The sequence below is a fragment of the Accipiter gentilis genome, chromosome W (assembly GCF_929443795.1).
Source record: "Accipiter gentilis chromosome W, bAccGen1.1, whole genome shotgun sequence".
NCBI classification, from domain to species: Eukaryota; Metazoa; Chordata; class Aves; order Accipitriformes; family Accipitridae; genus Astur; species Astur gentilis.
Window position 1 is genome coordinate 11,158,183 of NC_064918.1, and position 19,581 is coordinate 11,177,763.

The window sequence follows — 19,581 nt, forward strand, 5'->3', positions numbered from 1 at the left end:
TATTACTGTCCCATCTTCAATACTGTTTTCACAGATGCATCATTCATCAACTTGTGAAAAATCTACAGGGCATTCAGATTTGAGAGTAAGAACAACAGTCGCCTTTGCTTTAATCATTACTTCTGAGAATAGCAGGATTTAAGATTCAATGACTAGACCACAAAGCAAGCTATGGTATCCCCTCACATTCAGTGTGATACAGAAAAATGATTAGAATAAAGTTTCTGATTCAAAAAACAGATAACCAAAAATATGTTGATCCTGGTCAGACATCAAAAAGCTATGTGCAATCTTTCAAAGTATGACAGACAGGACACATGGCACATTTCAACCATTACTATAGTAAATCTATTCCAGTAACACAAACCTGAATGAGTCTAATTTTACTCAAAGGGCCTAAAACCTGATACCACTGAAAACCATAGCAACACGCATGTTTAGCTTCAACAGCAGCCACATCAGGTCTGTACCAACAGTTCTGCAGTTTACTATCAACAGTAAACCCTCACTGAATACATTTCACATATTCTTCAGCATTTGGAACAAGAATTCCAGGTGCAACATGTGCCAACAGAAATGCCTTGGCATAGACAGCAGCAGGTCTGGAGGGCCCACTTGCACCAAGGGTTAGGCGATCAAGGACAGGAGCAATTAAATTGCTTACTGGGTAGGCAGGCAGAAGTCCTCCAGGTCCCACAATATACTGGTTATGCAACAAGGGTGGTACACCTTGGGGCAGGTTTGGGGGAGCTTTGCCTGTAGAATCAAAATACAGACACTTTAACAAGCCTTTAGAAAAGAAAAGGCTTCAGCATCGAGACAAGATAGCTCACAAGCCCTGGCGGCTGCACTGTCATAGCTTGTAAAGAGCAGATCTATGCAGAAGAATTTTGTACTGGTTGATGAAAATGCTCAAAATAGCCTGAAGAGTTTAACCACGCCTCAAGGAAGGGAAAGCACAGGCTGCTTAAGACTGAAAACAGTCCCACCAGAGAACAGTCTGATTTTGTCATTTACTTTGTCCAAGAGGATTACAAGAATTACAGGAACTTCTCCTTTCCTCAGTCCTCTCCTGAAGGCAAAATTCAGGCATTGTTCTCAATCTAAGAGAGCAAATTCTCTCCTTTCATTTTCTGTTCTGTCAACACATTCCTCTTTATCACCAGCAATAGACTGGAAAACATGAAATGTTGCCAGCATACTTTTTGTGGGTGACTTATTGCAGCTGGGAATAGCAAAGAGAAGAAGATTGAAACAGTTTCAGTTGCCTCCATGAATCAGTGCTAGGAAGCAGAAGAATAGAAAAATGCACTTTGGCCAGTCATCAGACACTTCATTTACAAGGTATTGGAACGAGAAATGAGAAATCCTTCTGTAAGTAAGTTTGATCTTAATATTTAAATCATTCACTTCCCTCCATAGGATTTCCTTTTAGCAGTTCAGGTTGATTAGAGAAGCAAGAGAGAATTTAGCATTGCTTCCACTTCAGTGCAAGAAGCCTCCCCACCTTCTCTGTGGACCCTTTTTCTGAAGTGTTATTTGCTGTGGAATGACCCAGACGTCAGACACTTTTTTCCTTTCTGTAGATGTGGCAGTGGGGATGTGGCATATGATAATGAGGACACTGCACTATATTTTGATACTGCCAAATGGATTCAAGTCGCAGACAAGACTGAAATTAAAGCTAATGTGAACTCACAGCCAAGAGCTGATCACAACCTGGAATACAAACTGGGCGAATCTCCTAGCCCAAAACTTCCAAAGTCAGAACTGCTCTGGCGTCTATTTATAAAGCTCTTTGGGGATGGAATGTGCTATATAAATGCCACATAACACCTTAACAAATATTTCAAATACACAAAACCAGACAACTTTATTTTATAAGCCAGCAAATAAAGCATGCTGAAAAGGCTAGTCAAGAGTGTGGATTTCTTAGCGCAGTTATGGCTGGTGAGATGCTCAACTGACATCCCTGCTGACTGAAGTCCTCTGTCTATCCATGTGATCTGTTAATAGTGCAAACCTGAAGACACTAAGGGAGCCGCCCGTGTGGTAGCAGCTGGTATAGACACACTGGTAACGCTCAGGCCAAGGCTGTTTGTAGTGTTCATACTGCTTGCCATGCTGACAACTGAAGAGGTGGTGCTAGTAGCTGAGCTTGAAACAGTTGAAAAGGTTGTTGAGGGCTGGAGTGAAGTTGTGTTCTCAACACTAGTGTGCTAGAAAGGAGACAAAATAAATGAGGATCACAGAGCAAATAAAACACAGTGGAAGATGGGGGGACGGGACGGGGACAGACACACCAAACCAAAACCGACAATCTTTTAAGTAACAGCAGCACATGCAAAAGAAAAAGACATGCATTATCTATGTACCAAGCAAGCAACTAAATTGCATGCTTGTGATTTTTAAGTATTCAAAGAAAGTTATTATGAGTTAAATTCAAACCGCTATATCATCACAAAATTAAACCACAGTAACTCAAATGTCACTCCATTGCATTATTTCTTGCCCTTTGCTTGTATACTCCTTTAAGCTAGTACATGTTATGTTAAAATAAACTCCTATATTCTTCCAAAAGACAGTATTTGTTTTCAAAATACAGAACACTGCTATCGTGATTTCCTCAATGCACTTGTGGAATTTAAAAGATTAAAACTGCAGTGCCCCACAACAGAGTCATTGTGGTAAACTGAAACGCAGACCAGATGTATTACAGGAACACGTGAGGATAAAGGAGTTCCTGGTTTGAATCCAGCACAATACAGTGCCTTAGCTGTAAGCCGATCACACTTGCAAAACAGTGTCATCAACACACAGAAGCCAAAACAACTCTGACAACAGAAAAGAAGGACATTTGGATAAGTGTGAATTTTTAAGTTACATATTCAGTAGGAATGGAGCATTTCAAACCAAAATACAGGCATAAAGAAAAGCAGTAACCTATCTGCACACCGCAACTGGGATTGTACAGAAGTACCCCATCACAGAACAAGGCAGTGTCTCTCTGACTTTTGTTTGTGCAACCCTCATCTAGAGCACTGTGTTCACTACCATTTGCCTTGTTCTCTCAAATGCATTAAATACACAGGTGACAACAATGCCACATGGTAAACTCTAAAATCATCTGTCATGAGGCAGTTGTCATGACATGTATCATTCCATCACCTGCATTTTGCCAGCTGACCTCTCCAGTGGAGACTGCTAACAGTCCACATTTTGGAGAAGTTTCAGACAGCAACTTCTAAAGATTATTTTTTTTTAATACATTTGTTACAAGAAGTTCGTTCTTTATTCTATCCCCCCTTGCTGGCATGAAAATTTCCTCTACGGTTGTGTGTCTGGCAAGTCTCTGTAATAGCTGTTCCTGATTAGTACAAATCACAAGTGGTAAAGACTTTTTTTACCACTAGAGGGGCTGGCAGTCCTTCTTCCCTGAGATAAGGTTCTTGTTTCAGTTCTTAGTGTACTGGGACACAATGAACTTTAAGAGAGGGTCTTAATCATCAGATAAACTGACTATATTGCAAACATCTGTTGAAATGCAAATAGGACTTACTGCATGTGATGTGCTTGAAGACAACACTGAGGCAGGGGAGAGGCTACTCTGATGATTGGAAAGGGAGCTAGAAAAAAATTGCAAAGAATTAATAAAATTAATTTTTCCTAGAACATTTTTTAACATATATATATACACACACACAAACACAGAGTAAGTAGCAGGATATTAAAGAATAAAAATTGTAGGTATGAGTATACACATACACAGTAGGATGCTGAAGAAAAAATTGTCTGTGGGGGTGTGTGTGTATATATACACATATATGTGTGTGTGTGTATACACACACACACCCCCTACAGACATTTTTTCCTTTACCTAATATCCTACTACTGTTTAATGAAAAAAAAATTGAAGTACAGAGACAACTATTACTAACAAGAAACATCTAAAACACCATTCATTTGTATTTATCAATTTACTCTATTTTTAGAAAAACAATAGTTGCTTCAGGAATTATGTAGCAATGACTCCAAGACACATAAAGTCCAAAACCAGAAGAAGGTTCACACAACACATGGTTTGCTTCTCATTCCTTCCCTGAGCAACTGCTGCTGCCTGCCACAGGGCACAGATATTAATTAGGTGAGGCAGTGCTTTGGTTTGACTCACTATGGTATTACTCACATAACCTGCATAACATTAGTTCAACCAATTAGAACTGCAGGGTATTTGCCCTGCAACTCTGCCAAAAGCCCCAACACACTCTCAAAAGACAGGGCTCAAAAAAACCAGCAAATGAAGAGCATCTGTGAAAGCCCCAAAATTAGACATACTACTACAGAATCTGGCAATTTAATCAAGGCCGGTTCATACTGCTATGCCCCACCAAAAATCATTTCCTCTTTGAAAAGATGAATCAGAACTATCAGTTCAGTTTAATACATACACTGTAAAATATGAAAATAAAGAATCCCTTGATGAAACATCTGCAGATAACTCCATTTCAGGAAGCAACTCTGGTTTAGCACCACCTTTTTTCCCTAGCTGACCAGGCCCGTGAACTTTTGGCAGTAACAGCAGCACTGACATTCATCTGTAATCCAAAGATCTTTAAATGTCTCCCTGAAAGGTGACTGAAACTGGTTCTTAAACATTTACACTGACTAAAGTTATACCTTACATTTGAGGTCAAGAACATAACTTACAGTATAGCATGGAATAAACAAAATGAACACTGAACAAAGGCAAACAAAACAAAGCATAAAAAAATATGTATGGTTTGGTGCTCAAAAAGCCCCTCCTCATGTGAAATCAGAAGCAAGGGAGATCCTAACCATAACAAATATTTTAGTGTTCTCTATGGAAATAGCCACAAGAAAATACAGCAGTTTTCATAAAGCTGCAGGCTAAATTATATGCCCTAATTTAAGGGCAAACACTTCTGGCAGCTCTTCGAGGTGTGGGACCAGAATAAATCTTGGCAGTTTCATAGATTAATTTTACTTCGACTCTTTAAAGCTGTTCCCTGTCTGCAGGAATTACAATGACACCACTTCAGGCAGCAAGGAAAGAAATGGTTCAGTCCAACATACGGTTTTAAACCACTCCCTCGCCTACTCTCCCTGGCTCTTCTAATAAGCCTTAATTGACCATCTGACCTACGATAGAGACGCAGACAAGAGCCACCAGCACAATCAAGTCAGACATGCTTAGAATTCAGGAATCATCTTTTCATGGTGCTTGGTACCTGTCCAACAGCATCAATCCTCCAACTAAAATTTTTACCAGTGTACACAGCTTTTCAACAAACAAATGTGGGGAGAAGATGTTTCCAATGTGAATGGAGTAATTCTTGTTATTTGACACATTTACCATTTTATTCAACAGAAAACACTAGTGTATTAAAAGAGAGTCAACCGTGTCCTAGCTGTGAAACAGAAAAAAACCCTGTGATAGCCCACCAAATTAGTTTCTTATATTAACAAATACAGTACAAAGGTGAGTATTAAAATATAACTCAACCAGTAATAGCCTCAGATGTCACCTGCCTGAGGATGAGGCGCAATTAACAGGCACTGAAAAATCAGACAGATAGTGCAAATGAGCTAAGCTGTGCTAAATGCACTTCCAGGAACACCAATCTGATATTTCAAAGTGTCTTAAGGAAATGTCTTAGAAAAAGAAAAAACGCGCACTGTCCCTGTGGAATTATTTCCGTTTTTTAATTTTAAGAAATACAAATATAAATGAAACTACAATATTTCAAAATTAGCCAGGAAGTAAACTGTTAAGGAATGATTTCAAACATATGACACTAAACAAACAGCAGGCACTGTGGACAAAGTAGGGAAAACAAAGTGGGGGAATCAATTTAGCTGGCATGATTGAAGCAAGAGCCACTTGAAACACAAAGTTGTTTATATACCATGAAAACTTGAGGACAGCAACTGCTCCATCATTAAGAGGCAGCCCAGAGCTCATACTTTGCAACCAGAAACATTCTGGTTTCTTCTGAATCTCTCCCCTAATTCCAGTTAATGTCAGAAAAGGGCACCCTGATGTCTGACAGCCCCATACGCAATCACCCTCATGTTTGCCCTTTCCCCAAAATTGAACCCCTTTCAGTTTATCACAACTCCTACTGTACCTGCTTAACTGGGAAAGTGAGCTGCTGGCCAAATCACTGGACTGAGGCAAGCTGGGCAACGTTGCTGTGTGCTGCGATGCTGAAGGCAGAAGTGAAGCAGTGGTGGATACCACGCTAGGCAGAGAACCAGCAGAAGGTAGTGAGGGAGAAGGCTCTGCCTTGGGCGCTGGAACTGATGAAGTAGCTGCAATGAGTTAAAAAGAGGCATTCAAAGACAAATTCCAGCATACCTGACATCCCAGCCTGGATCCAGGAACACAACAGTATTCTCCCCTTGGTTTACAAAAACCTGACCATTAAGGACCAGTAACAGTATCAAGCAATCTGGCTATTAATGAAAATTCAAACAGCAACAGAACTATATTTTTTTCCCTTTAAGTTCTTCACCTATAATAGATTTATAATTTTCACTGCTACACATGTAGTAAACTACAGTCTTCTGCACTTCACCTCCCACTATCTGGATTACTAACTTTTGCTCGCAAGTCAATCCTCATTTTAAAATTCCTTGCATTTGGTTCCACAAACAAAAGTCATTTGTGCTTTTCAAGGCACTATACAAATCTGCTTTTACCTACAGCTCTGCTGCTTCATTCCAACCTACATGGCACCTTTGATATTTGAGACTTGGATCGCTGGAGTACAAGGGCACATACAACTTACCAGTTTAGAGAACTGAGTCAAATGTGCAATGCAGTAGAATAAAAGAAGCTACAATAAAAGGCCACAATTGAGCACAGCATTAAGCACTTTTAATGGCTAAAGAGTTGTCAAATATTGTCTTATTTTATTTGACCTAGATAACAATAAGCGTTTAGCATTAAAATTACTTTTTAGGCTATACAGAGTAGAACTTGTTTACCACGGATGTGCCTTTCCAAAGGATCACTATACCGTAATAAGACACTGAACAACTCTACTGCCCAACATAATACCCAGCTGTTTCTACACTTATCTCTTGTCCTCTGAAGATAATACACAGAATTAGAGGCACTCACCCACCAATAAAACTCAGAAAGTGTTGAGCCCTGCCTTCTGCTGGGCCATGCTTCTATACCACACCAGAGACCACTACCCAGTGGATCATCACTAACTTGCAATGCACGTGAAGACAGCCTTAGAATGTTCACCAAACAAAAGTCAAATATACGCTTGGAAGTTACGCATCACAGTTTGTTCATGTTATCGGTTTGGTTTCCTCGCTAAATGACCCAAGTCAGGTTGCTGGATTGGGTGCTATGCAAACAGAAATCAAGAGGTTTTGGCCTTGGCAATAAGTATGAGGGTAACTGACAAGAGAGCAGGAAATTCAAGTGACAGACAGAAACATAGTTATGAAGGTGGCAACTATATCACCTGATACTTCCTGGCAAGATACATATAAAAATAAGTAAATAACATTGACAACTCTCAATACATTTAGAACAGGGTTCCCTTCTTGAAGTAAAAGTAGATGTCCTCAATACAAGGGACAGAATCACCATCTTCATTAAGACCCCTTATAAGATGCCTTGAACATGATGTGCAAGACAAAGAAAACCAGGAGACAAATAGGATGGTCAGAATTATAACACACCAGCCATGCTCTGAACTAAGGGTTTAGGAAGCACGAGATCTGGATATTAAAGGACAGCAGCAAAGATGAGAGATGACCAACTAAGAATATTATCGGCACATACAGAAGGGAAAAGGTCAGTACTTTCAAATGTTAAGAAGAAGAGAGAATTTCAAAATAGTTTGGATGCATGAAATAGATACATGGAAGACAACTGATTCCAGTTTATGTGCTTGAGATGCAGAAAAAAACAAAAGTGTTCTCAAAAGAGAACTGGCATTGAAAAAGGGACTAATAAAGCCATTACAGAATAATTACAAAAATATCAGGAATTCTCAGATCTTTGTTTTCCATAGCAAAAAGACAAGTCCTGTAGTGAATTTCATAAATTGTTTATTAATTCTGTACACAAGAGTAATAAAGTTTTCCACTTGAAAAGTTTTTTTTTTATATATATAGCAATCTTTTAAGTGGTAACTCTTTGGGCATATACACTCCTCCTGCTCATTTAAATTGAACTTGGCACTAACAAAACACTGTTTACAGGTCTCAATACTCAACTTCTTTCTACTCAGAAGTATAAAAAAAAAAAGGCTTCTCCACTAACGACCTACCTGAAGAGATGTTTAAGAGGAGGACAGACCTAAAACTGAAGTGTTGGAATTCCAAAAGATGTTAATTCACACTGCTGCCCTTGAAAACTTCCACAGAGCAGCACATAAAAGTCAGAAGAGTGAATACTATAATTATTTTAACTCCAGGAAGAGAGCTGTAGGGGTGCTACAAGTAAAATACCATGTTAGAAATAGTCTAAGATGAAGATAACAGTTAACGCCTGTATCAGAGCCAGTACTGTTATTGTTACTCCGCTGCAAGGCAGCAAGCTACCCGGCAGAGGGAGCATGTTAGTCATCCTTATTCCCCATAGGCTTCTAACAGGGCATAAGTAGCACTATACCCAGTGAGAGGTGCATTCAAACAATGTGACTTTGTTTCATTACAGCTAAATGCTATTCGCAGCTTCCCAACTGAGAATTGGAAGAATTGCTAAGAAATTTGATAATAACTTTTAATTTTGTATTAATTTACTTTCATTTAATATTAATTTTTTGGCAGATAAATTAAAAAGAATAAGCAGCAGCAAAGCAGCTTCTCTAATTCTAAGACTGCTTAGGTTTGTAGATTTAATAGGGCTGCTTTCATATTTCAGTTTTAGTCAAGAAGCAAGCAGTATATCCTATGCAAGTACAAAATAAACTCAAATGGGTCAGCTAAAAATTAGCCAGTGAAAACAATATAAAACCTTAAACCAGATGTCACTGGAACAGTTGTGCGCACGCAGCAAGTAGTAAGGAAAGATCAGAAAGTCCTGTGCACAACCAAACTTTGTAAACTTACTGTCAAGAGTTGCCTGTGTTCTAACACCGCTGTGCCCGTTCTGTAAACAAAGGAGAAATGAATAAATCATCTTAGAGGTATATTAAATTTTCAGACTGAATCACACATTGAACGTGCTTCATGCAAAATTCTATATTCATTCGAAACTGAAAGACAAAAAAGGCGGGAAATTAACTTTTTACTGCCTTTAACAAAACCACATAATAAATTTGTCTCAAGTGCAATGTCCCCTGAACATACAGAACCCCATATACTGCCCATACTACACCCATCAGCAGGAGACCTTCCCGTGTACTGTATATAACATAAACTTCAGGTTCACACCAATAGGAATGAATGAATTGCATTAACTTATAGGAAATGGCTGTGCTTTTAATCTAATGCAACTCACAATTTTAACTATCCAAGTTACACAGAGATGGCAATTTTTTTCCATTGAAAGATAAGACTTGAGAAGCACCAGTTGTTTTTTGGATAACACGGGAGTAAAGAAGTAGATAGTCTACGCTTGATCCTCACCAGTACGTATGAGCTAGTGCAGAAGATAAGTGTGACTGAGCCATTACACAACAAAGGCCAGAAGTAAATAAACTTACAAACCCTCACAAGTTCCTTAAACATCTAATAAATTAAGTTCTTTTAAAACAAACCTACATTTCATACACAGACAGTAGGTGCTTTTGAATATCTCCCAAGAGAGATCCTCTCTGTCCTAGTGTGATGGGTTAACCCTGGCTGAACACCAGGTGCCCACCAAAGCCGTTCTATCACTCCCCCATCCTCAGCTGGATAGGGGAGAGAAAATATAACAAAAGGCTCGCGGGTCGAGATAAGGACAGGAGAGATCATTCACTATTACCGTCACGGGCAAAACAGACTCAATTTTGCAAAATTAACTCAATTTATTACAAATCAACCAGAGCAAGGTAATGAGAAGTAAAATGAAATCTCAGAACACCTTCCCACCACCCCTCCCTTCTTCCCGGGCACAAACTACCCTCCCGGATTTCACCACCAAGCCCCCCCAGCGGCACAGGGGGACAGGGATGGGGTTTATGGTCATCACACGTTATTTTCTGCCGCTTCACCTCCTCAGGGGGAGGTCTCATCACACTCTTCCCCTGCTCCAGCGTGGGGTCCCACCCACGGGAGACAGTCCTCCACGAACTCCTCCAACGTGGGCCATTCCCACGGGCTGCAGTTCTTCACGAACTGCTCCAGCATGGGTCCATTCCACGGTGTGCAGTCCTTCAGGAGCACACTGCTCCAGCGCGGGTCCCCCACGGGGTCACAAGTCCTGCCAGAAAGCCTGCTCCGTGGGCTCCTCTCTCCACAGATACGCAGGTCCTGCCAGGAGCCTGCTCCAGCGCGGGGTTCCCACGGGGTCACAGCCTCCTTCGGGAACCCACCTGCTCCGGCGTGGGGTCCTCCACGGGCTACAGGTGGATATCTGCTCCACCGTGGAGCTCCCTGGACTGCAGGGGGACAGCCTGCCTCACCAGGGTCTTCACCACGGGCTGCAGGGGAATCTTCGCTCCGGCGCCTGGAGCATCTCCTCCCCCTCCTTCTTCATTGACCTTGGTGTCCGCAGGCTTGTTTCTCTTACATGTTCTCACTCCTCACTCCGGCGGCAGTTTTCTCTCCGTCCCAACTTTTTTCCTTCTTAAAAATGTTATCACAGAGGCGTTACCACTATCACTGATTGGCTCGGCCTTGGCCGGCGGCGGGTCCGTCTCAGAGCCGGCTAATATGGGCTCGCTCTCTCTCGAACACAGGGGAAGCTTCCAGCAGTTTCTTACAGAAGCCACCCCTGTAACCGCCCCCCGCTACCAAAACCTTGCCAAACAAAACCAATACACCTAGATTAGACGTCTCCCTATGCTTTTTAAAATAAAACATGAAACTAATTCCCACTGCTGTTTAAATCCAACAAAAGAGTAACGCTGGAGGGGTCACAAACAGTTTGGGATCCATTTGCTAAGTGCCATATAAATTTAATAAATAATATACCTTTGGATAGAAACTGTCAAGTTATGGCAAAATACTACGACTAATATTTACACATGGAGATAGTTCCTTTTTTAAAAGCTAAGCTTCAGGGAAGGAAACTCAACTAGAATGTTAAGTGTTGCTAAGGAAAAAGGTCAAACAGCAATTTAAGATGTCAAAACCCATAAAATCAGAGGCTCTTATATCCCAAATACAAAAAATAGCTACACAATAGGAAAAGAAAAAACAAATAACAGAGTGAACTTGGGAATCAAAAATACCACTTGGCTTGGTTAAAATATTAACATAGCAGGGTAATACAAGTCTAACATGGATAAGAATATTTCACCTTTTTCAAGGTCTTCTTTCTGAAATTCACTCACCGTAACTGCAACAGGGGTTGATTCAGATGGAGCCATGGAGCTTTGGTACGTTATCCTACTATGCACAGAAGTCTGGTCATAGGAGGAAGTTGTTACTGGACTAGTGCTCTGGGATGAGCAGGTCAGACTGGAAGAGGTGATGGCAGAGGTTGTGTAGGTGGACTCCTGTACTGTACTGGATATTGGCAAAGAGGTATTCAAAGGATCACTGGAAAAAGTAAAACATTATTTATCATCTTGGTAAACGACATCTCAAACACCTTCATGAAAATATCAGCTCCTATACAGTTATCTAGAACTACCTTAAACATGTAGTCAAATCTACATTATTTATACTAGAAAATCTAATAATAATAAAAAAATATATAATTTTGCTTTGGTCCCCAGTAATCGCTGCTTCAAAACCATCACCTGCACTAAGCACCATTCACCTTCCTCCTGCCAGCCCAACCAAAACAAGAGTTTACACACAAGCACTTTTCAGTCATGTTATTTCCACCTTCTCAAAGGATAAATTAATGATCATAATCTCTCTTTTTTAAACAACTAGATCCATAAAGTCTGGTATATGATGAGAAACACCCAGTCTCTTTTTACAATAGAATTCTAACATTATAGTAGCAGTCTAACAGAATGAACTATGCAAAGAGGAAAAAATACTTTAAAACATGCAGGAGTGTTTTACTTTCTAAACAGCTTAAATCATTTATAGAACTAGAAATGAATGTGAAAGTTCATTTTTACTAATATTTCTGAATTAACTTCAAGAAGCTTTTTACTGAAGCCAATTTTTGAATGAATAAGGAAGAAAAAAATGGGTTACTGGTATGTTGACATTTATCATTGGCTATTTTAGCATTTCAGTAAGAGCTTCAGCATACTGAAAAGCCTGGCTGCTTTTCTCATCCCATAGGAGCATCAGATCTGTAATCTGGTGCCAATCTACTGACACACATATATGGTACAAGGGTCATCTCTCCTGGATCAGAAGCAGAAAAATTTGGGTTGTGAGGAACAAACCCTCAAACAATTACACATGAGAAAGCAATTCTATAAAGGGTAGCTTATTATAAGGTTATTTACATTCATGTCATCTCCAGCTTCACATCGACCCATCCAGGGAGATTTTGATTGTCATTAGAAAATAAATTTCTCCTTTAAGATGCCATCCACAGAAAACACTTAGCTTTACAAGTCATCATATTTCCCCCTCCTATTCATTACATGGTAACTGTGCCTTCATGTTTTTGGCACAAACTTGACCCCTTAAAGAAGACATGTAAGAATGCACAAGGGGAACTCACACGTACTTTCCAGACTTTGAGTACAAGCTATTGTTGGTCGCCTGGCTGGTATTCTCACTGCTTGAAGTTGATCCAAACCCTGGGAGTGCAGGCTCTGATCCAAACTCCAGGGCTCCAAACTGAACATTTAACCCTGTCACATCTGCTGATCCAGGCATCTCAACTGCAGAGGCAGGAATCTTAAAGGAGGGAAAAAGTGCCATAATTCCTTTGCATGCACTATCTGTATTAAAGGTATCAGTAACTGACACCCTCTCCTCCCTTAACTACAGGCTTCTTCAGTTACTGCCTCAGCCTTTGCTGTTAACTAGATCTGCAACTACCCCCCACTTTACATCACATAAATTAACTACATTCTTGTAACCTGAAATTAATTCATTGATTCTGTGCCCTGATCTGGAGCTGAAAGAGTAAGCCATACTATTCTACAATATCAAAGTGTCATCCGTGTCCATCCCCCTTCAGCCAACATTCATCTTGTGGTTACTAAGTCAATCCAAAATCATGCAGCAACAGTCATTTTTCACACAGAGCAATCAGATATGTGCTTGGAAAAGACAACATTACTGTATTTTGGACCTAAAAACTATCCAGCTTAGAATTTCCTGCTTTATAAACAAGAAATAGACCATGGTCTTTGCTCTCCTTCTCCCTAGCAACTTATACATAGAATAGAATCATAGAATCATTTAGGTTGGAAAAGACCTTTAAGATCATCGAATCCAACTGTAAACCTAAGACTGCCAAGTCCACCACTAAACCATGCCCCTAAGCACCATGTCTACACATCTTTTAAATACCTCCAGGGATGGTGACTCAACCACTTCCCTGGGCAGCCTGTTCCAATACTTGATAACCCTTTCAGTGAAGAATTTTTTCCTAATATCCAATCTAAACCTCCCCTGGCGCAACTTGAGGCCGTTTCCTCTCGTCCTATCACCTGTAACTTGGGAAAAGACACTGACACCCACCTCGCTACAACCTCCTTTCAGGTAGCTGTAGAGAGCGATAAGGCCTCCCCTCAGCCTCCTTTTCTCCAGACTAAACAACCCCAGTTCCCTCAGCCACTCCTTGTAAGACTTGTGCTCTAGACCCTTCACCAGCTTCATTGCTCTTCTTTGGACACTGTCCTGGTTTCAGCTGGGATAGAGTTAATTTTCTTTCTAGTAGCTGGAATAGTGTTATATCTTGGATTCAGTATGAGAAGAATGTTGATAACACACTGATGTTTTCAGTTGCTGCTAAGTAGTGTTTAGACTAAGTCAAGGATTTTTCAGCTTCTCATGCCCAGCCAGCAAGAAGGCTGGAGGGGCACTAGAAGTTGGGAGGGGACACAGCCAGGGCAGCTGACTCAAACTGGCCAACGGGGTATTCCATACCATGTGACATCATGTCCAGTATATAAACTGGGGGGAGCTGGCCTGGGGGGCAGATCGCTGCTTGGGAACTAACTGGGCATCAGTCGGTGGGTGGTGAGCAATTGTATTGTGCATCACTTGTTTTGTATATTCCAATTCTTTTATTATTATTGTCATTTTATTATTGTTGTTATTATTATTTTCTTCCTTTCTGTCCTATTAAACTGTCTTTATCTCAACCCACGAGTTTTACTTTTTTTTCCCCGATTCTCTCCCCCATCCCTCTGGGTAAGGGGGAAGTGAGCAAGCAGCTGTGTGGTGCTTAGTTGCTGGCTGGGGTTAAACCGCGACAGACATGCTCCAGCACCTCAATGTCTTTCTTGTAGTGAGGGGCCCACAGTATCCAAGATGCAGCCTTACCAGTGCCAAGTACAAAAGGATGATCACTTCCCTAGTCCTGCTGGCCACACTATTTCTGATACAAGCTTTTGTATGTTTATATGTTTACTAAGGACAAGCCACCACTCAATTACCCACCTTAGATGCTGGAGTTATCCTCCGTTTTGGTGGTTTTATCTGTTTCTGCTGGGTTTGATGGGCAGTCACTGCCTGGTTATCCATAGATATAGTGGGGAGCTGTAACATTTTGCTAGCAGCTGTAGAGGTGTCTACTGGCGATGGCTCATGGAGTTTTATCTGGGAGAAGGACTCCAGCCCAGGAGGAGGAACAGGGACTGCCTGTGTTTGTTGTTGCTGTCGCTGGGTCAGCTGGCTCAGAACTGGGGATGGTTCAGGCTGGGATTTAAAGTCTGGTCAGCGTTGGGAAAAAGAAATATCAAAATTAAAGCATTAAACTGCTCTTCATGCTTCTAACTCTTTATGAAAGAATCTGGGTGACTTGACACGCTCGACAGCTATGATATTATGAAGTGTGCGAGTCCTTCAGACATCACACAAGTTTCACATTGAACATTACCACTGCAATAATAAGGCCAACATTTGATATTCTCTACTTTAAACAAACAGCTGTGGGCAAGCGTTATTTAGCTTTCTTCAAAAATATGAACCAAACCTACCTATACAGTCACATAGTATTATCACACGTTAGGCCTCAAAAACTGTTACGGATTATTTTAATCAAACACTGCAAGTTTCACTGCAATTAACTGTGCTGATAAATTGTGATTACTTCCAAGGGGTCTGAAGTTGCAATTTAGAGGTATTATGAGTTAGGATTTCCTGCCCCTACAAAGGAGAAGATTTTCAACACAAATAGGAAGTCATCCACCATCTCAGTCTGGCTGAAAGTCAAGAGACACTGGACACTGACAGTTTTTTTTCCAAGTCTTCCCCTTTCATATTTTTCAGACACTGAAAGCCAGGCAGTGGATCAGAGCACTGGTCAACAGCCATAAGAGATCCACAGCATTTGCAATGTGAAGTTTTTTTATTCAGTTGGTAAAGTGCATTAGAAAGTGACTTAAAATGTACGTAAACATTTTTTCAGAATTGCTGTGTGTCAAAGATTATAATGGCTACCAAATTGACTGCTTATCTATCTGGAAACATATACACATACACACAAGATAGATATAAGAGCTATCACTCTTCACAGTGAGAATACTGCTAGGAACTACACTGCAAAAAACAAGTTTGTGTCATTTTCACTGTTTCTACTAATTTTATTCAATTAAATGAAAAATCCATACAATTATGAATAGACAAAATGGGTAACCTGCATCATTCTCAGCACACGTAGACTTCACACTAGGGAAAGAACACTGAGATGCGATGCACATTATGAAGAAATTATATAGTACTCATTCAAAATTCATGTAATGGTTAGAAGAGAAAAAATTGGGAAAAAAAAGACAAAATATGGTACAACCTTATACTCAGCTAGAAGCAGCATAGGCACAATGAAAATAAGTATTTTTCAGGATTTGTTGAGAAACAAAGTCACATCAAAGTTCCACTTAAATATTCAAGCACATTAAATCAAAGATGTCATTACATGAAGGCTCAACAGCTTCTAAAGATGTAATGACATTTATGGATAGGCTTAAGCCAATCAAAACTTAGTTTGTGATATACTCATAATGTCTATTACCAGCAAGTAAGTGTAACACTTACAATGTTGTAACCAATTATATTATTAGGATTACATTTTTTAGAAAAAGCTTTTCGTTTAAGGACATTTTAAACTGTCATTGGCATTAAGAAATCTTACACACTAACAGAGAGAGAAAGAGAGAGAAAACCACGTCAAAGCACTTACCAAACTGACTAAGGACTGAGGACTGAGTAACAGGCAGTTTTAGATCCCAGGATGATGTGGTAGTTGTGGTAGTGGTGGTAGAGCGACTATTGTTTTGTTGAGAGGTAAACTGACCCAAATCTGGAGAATTCAATTGGTCCAAGATTTGGGATCCAGTAGAGTTTGCCAATTTAGAGGATCCAAGTTCTCCAAAGCCAGAACAAAGAACTGCAGACTACCAAAGGACAAAAAAAGAGGGGAAGGAGTGGAGTGAAGTATTTAATAAATAATTTGAACATAACCATAGGGTCAATGCCTACAGTTGCTATTTGGCAGCAACCAAAACCTCTTCAATCCTAGATTACTAATAAATGACCAATAAAAAATTCAGCAGTTGTAGCATATGGCCAGATCCTCTCTGGTTATCACCGATACAACTTCCACCACTGTTGCAACAATACTGATTCACTTGAATCCATGCATCTCAAAATAGCATGTATTTACTAATAGTTGAGCTGATTTTCAGAGAATAAATACAAGCGCCCAATTTCAAGCCCTCACAATCGACTCAGAAATAATCAGGTTTCCACAAAAAGCAGTCAGATACGTGCTTGGAAATAACACAACATAGTTTTCTGGTACTATAAACAAGTGATTTCATCCTAAACCAGCATGCAGTAAACGCATCTGCTCTCTACTCAAAAATTAATACAAATACTTCATGTAAACTGAGAAACAACTACTTAGCAAAAGCAGAAAAAAAAAAGTAATCCTTTTTGTGTGTGTGTGTGAATGGAAGGAATGGAATTCTTAGTTCCATTCTTTCAACATTTGCAACCTGAATTTTACAAATACTGAAACATCTCATGAAATGACCAGTACTGGAAAAGTTGTTTAACCTGGAATATTTACTCATGAAAAATATTTAGAAAGCATAAGATAATTTTACCAGGCTTTGAGGAGAATAAGAGTTTATAGCACTGGAGCTGCCAGTTCCTGATGCCATCTGGGTGCTGTGCTGAGAATTTGTGAAGACTAGGGCTTGGCCAAAGGTCTGCTGCTGGGGAGCCTCAAATGAGTTGCCTTCTGTCTCTTGGGTGGAAGTCATGGGCTTTTGAAGCAGTGTTACCAAATCAATGCTGTAAAAAAAAGCAAAGTTTGGCTGGAATAAACATGATGATTAGGCTACGTTGAAACTGAAGAAAGCTGCCGTACCAGCAACAGAATTATTTCTGATTAACAGTCTTTTCAAATATTGCTTGTCTGCCATACAAAAAGAGGTAGAATAGAGGTTTTTGCCAGAAAGTAAAAATCTGCTAGCTGAAACCTTTCACTACAGTTAGAATATAAATTATCTTTGCTCTCTTTTCAAACATTATCAAATTTATAACATCATGTATCACATAAATAACCTATATGATTAATATAACCAAGTGACCGGAGATAAGTCATAAAAGATACATTACGTTTGAGTGGATCCTGCCTGCAAGCCCATTATATATATTGATAATCCACGTTCTCCGTATATCACGCTATCCCTTTAAAAAGAGCAAGGGATCAAAGTCCTACCTCTGTATAGGGTGTGTATGAGGACAGTAAAGAATAAAGTCACACATGCAGCAATTGAGTGAATGTGTGATGACATGGAAGTCACAAGAGCAGCAGAAATAAAAGCTAAGTTTCTCAGATAGTAGGCACATATCCAAAATTACTCTACCACACATACCTGAGCAGGATGAGAAACATGAATTTTCTTATATTTAGCATGGCTTACTAACCCCTAACCACATGTTTAGCACAGGTTTATCCAAGGAAAAGCAAAGCAGTCAGACAATAAAAGAAATCTACTCAAAAAATTCTGACTTAAGTTTATCCTAAATATACTGCAGGCTTAGGCTGAAGAGCTGCTTCCAGCACTTTCATTAGCATAGATTTCTTAATGCCCAAACCTTTCTTATGGCAAGCAAAACCAAAACAACCAACACCCCCCCCAAAAAAAACACCAAAACCAAAACACCAGAATTTTTGAGTTGATGAACTAAAATATTTTCTAACATAATTTGAGGGACATCCACTGGAAGAATATTTATTTGCATTAGAACAATGAACATGTGAACATATCACCTTTAAGAAGGAAAGAAATGGAATATAAACTGTAGACCAACTGACACCATGCCTCCTCCAGGTCATATCCATGTTATAAGGAAAATTTTGTTGCAGTCTGCAGTACAGCAGTACAGCTGTATCAGGACGTTTGGGACCATTAGGCCATCTAGTTTTCAGATCTCATGCTATCCAACTACCAAAGTCTGCATCACACAACTTTGACCTGCTCTCCTGGGACCTGAGGCTAATGCAGAGGCAACTGATTCCACAACATCATCAGCCAGGCATTTGGTGAAGACAAAGGCAAGCAAAGGAAGGCAGCAACTGCCATGGTTTTGGTTCTCTATCTGAACTCTATATCATCAGTTAAGGCAAGTAATTGTGATGCTTACCAGGAAATTTACCTTCTTGCCAACACAAGCTTTTCTGTTAACATATTTGTCAAAGCACTACGTTCTGAACAATTTCTGCATCTACAAGGGGCAGGCTTTCCATTTTCTGGACAGCAAAGCCAGTGCTTCCTTTTCAACAGCAGCAAACTTTTCTTCCCAGCTACTTTTGTTCCTGCCTGTAAGCGGTCTTTGTGCAGAAGACAGGGTCTTCTCAGTATTATGTTCGTGGATTTGGTAAGTTTGGCTCCACTTCTGTAGTCAATAATAGGTAACACAGGAACCCACAAAACCAACGATTTGCAAGCAAGGCTTTCACAATTTTGAAATTAGCTTGACCAATCTCTGACCAGGGCTGCCCTGTATTTTAGTCAACATTTTATATGTGCAAGCTAACATTGATTCACCAAGCAGAAGGTTTTTAAATTATAGGGAAACCATGGAAGAAGAGCTTACCTTTGCCCAGGAGTCACATGATTCTCAGCTGGAACAGAAGAAGCGGTGAAGACTTTTGTTTCAGAAAGCTGAAAAAGAGGGGGGGGGAAGGTATTTTAATCATACACATGCTCACGCTTCACTGCTGCGACATCTGCAGAAATTCCATCTTGGTCAGATAAAAGTAAAGTCAAACTACCATTACAACCAGTTATGCTGCAGCTCTGCTTAAAAAGACAAAAACATGTAGTCAAACTT

The 19,581-nt window shown here is 40.0% G+C and overlaps 4 protein-coding genes and 1 non-coding gene across 15 annotated transcripts in view; 3 read left to right on the forward strand and 2 right to left on the reverse strand.

Annotated features, from left to right (window-relative positions):
• Positions 1–19,581, forward strand: part of LOC126035259 (uncharacterized) — a 393,856-nt gene that overhangs the window by 179,547 nt on the left and 194,728 nt on the right. The gene's annotated exons all lie outside the window — the stretch shown is intronic.
• The window catches only part of LOC126035242 (ubiquitin-associated protein 2-like), a 247,102-nt gene that overhangs the window by 40,220 nt on the left and 187,301 nt on the right, over positions 1–19,581 (reverse strand). For 6 of the 8 annotated variants that reach the window (XM_049793524.1, XM_049793525.1, XM_049793526.1 and 3 more), the window contains 11 exons: positions 19,345–19,412; positions 17,343–17,532; positions 16,415–16,628; positions 14,674–14,945; positions 12,779–12,957; positions 11,475–11,682; positions 9,103–9,142; positions 6,150–6,333; positions 3,560–3,626; positions 2,024–2,219; positions 665–756 (listed from right to left, as the gene is read on the reverse strand). In XM_049793524.1, the coding sequence (XP_049649481.1) occupies positions 665–756; positions 2,024–2,219; positions 3,560–3,626; positions 6,150–6,333; positions 9,103–9,142; positions 11,475–11,682; positions 12,779–12,957; positions 14,674–14,945; positions 16,415–16,628; positions 17,343–17,532; positions 19,345–19,412 (1,710 nt within the window). The remainder of the gene's footprint in view (positions 1–664; positions 757–2,023; positions 2,220–3,559; positions 3,627–6,149; positions 6,334–9,102; positions 9,143–11,474; positions 11,683–12,778; positions 12,958–14,673; positions 14,946–16,414; positions 16,629–17,342; positions 17,533–19,344; positions 19,413–19,581) is intronic. The other 2 variants (XM_049793528.1, XM_049793527.1) reach the window with 1 other exon arrangement.
• Positions 1–19,581, forward strand: part of LOC126035365 (ribonuclease H-like) — a 223,521-nt gene that overhangs the window by 9,494 nt on the left and 194,446 nt on the right. The window lies entirely within an intron of this gene.
• LOC126035317 (uncharacterized) overlaps positions 1–19,581 on the forward strand; it is a 271,995-nt gene that overhangs the window by 2,777 nt on the left and 249,637 nt on the right. The window lies entirely within an intron of this gene.
• On the reverse strand, positions 13,273–13,357 carry LOC126035590 (small nucleolar RNA SNORD121A). Its single transcript, XR_007504982.1, has one exon. It is a non-coding gene; the product is annotated as a small nucleolar RNA SNORD121A (small nucleolar RNA).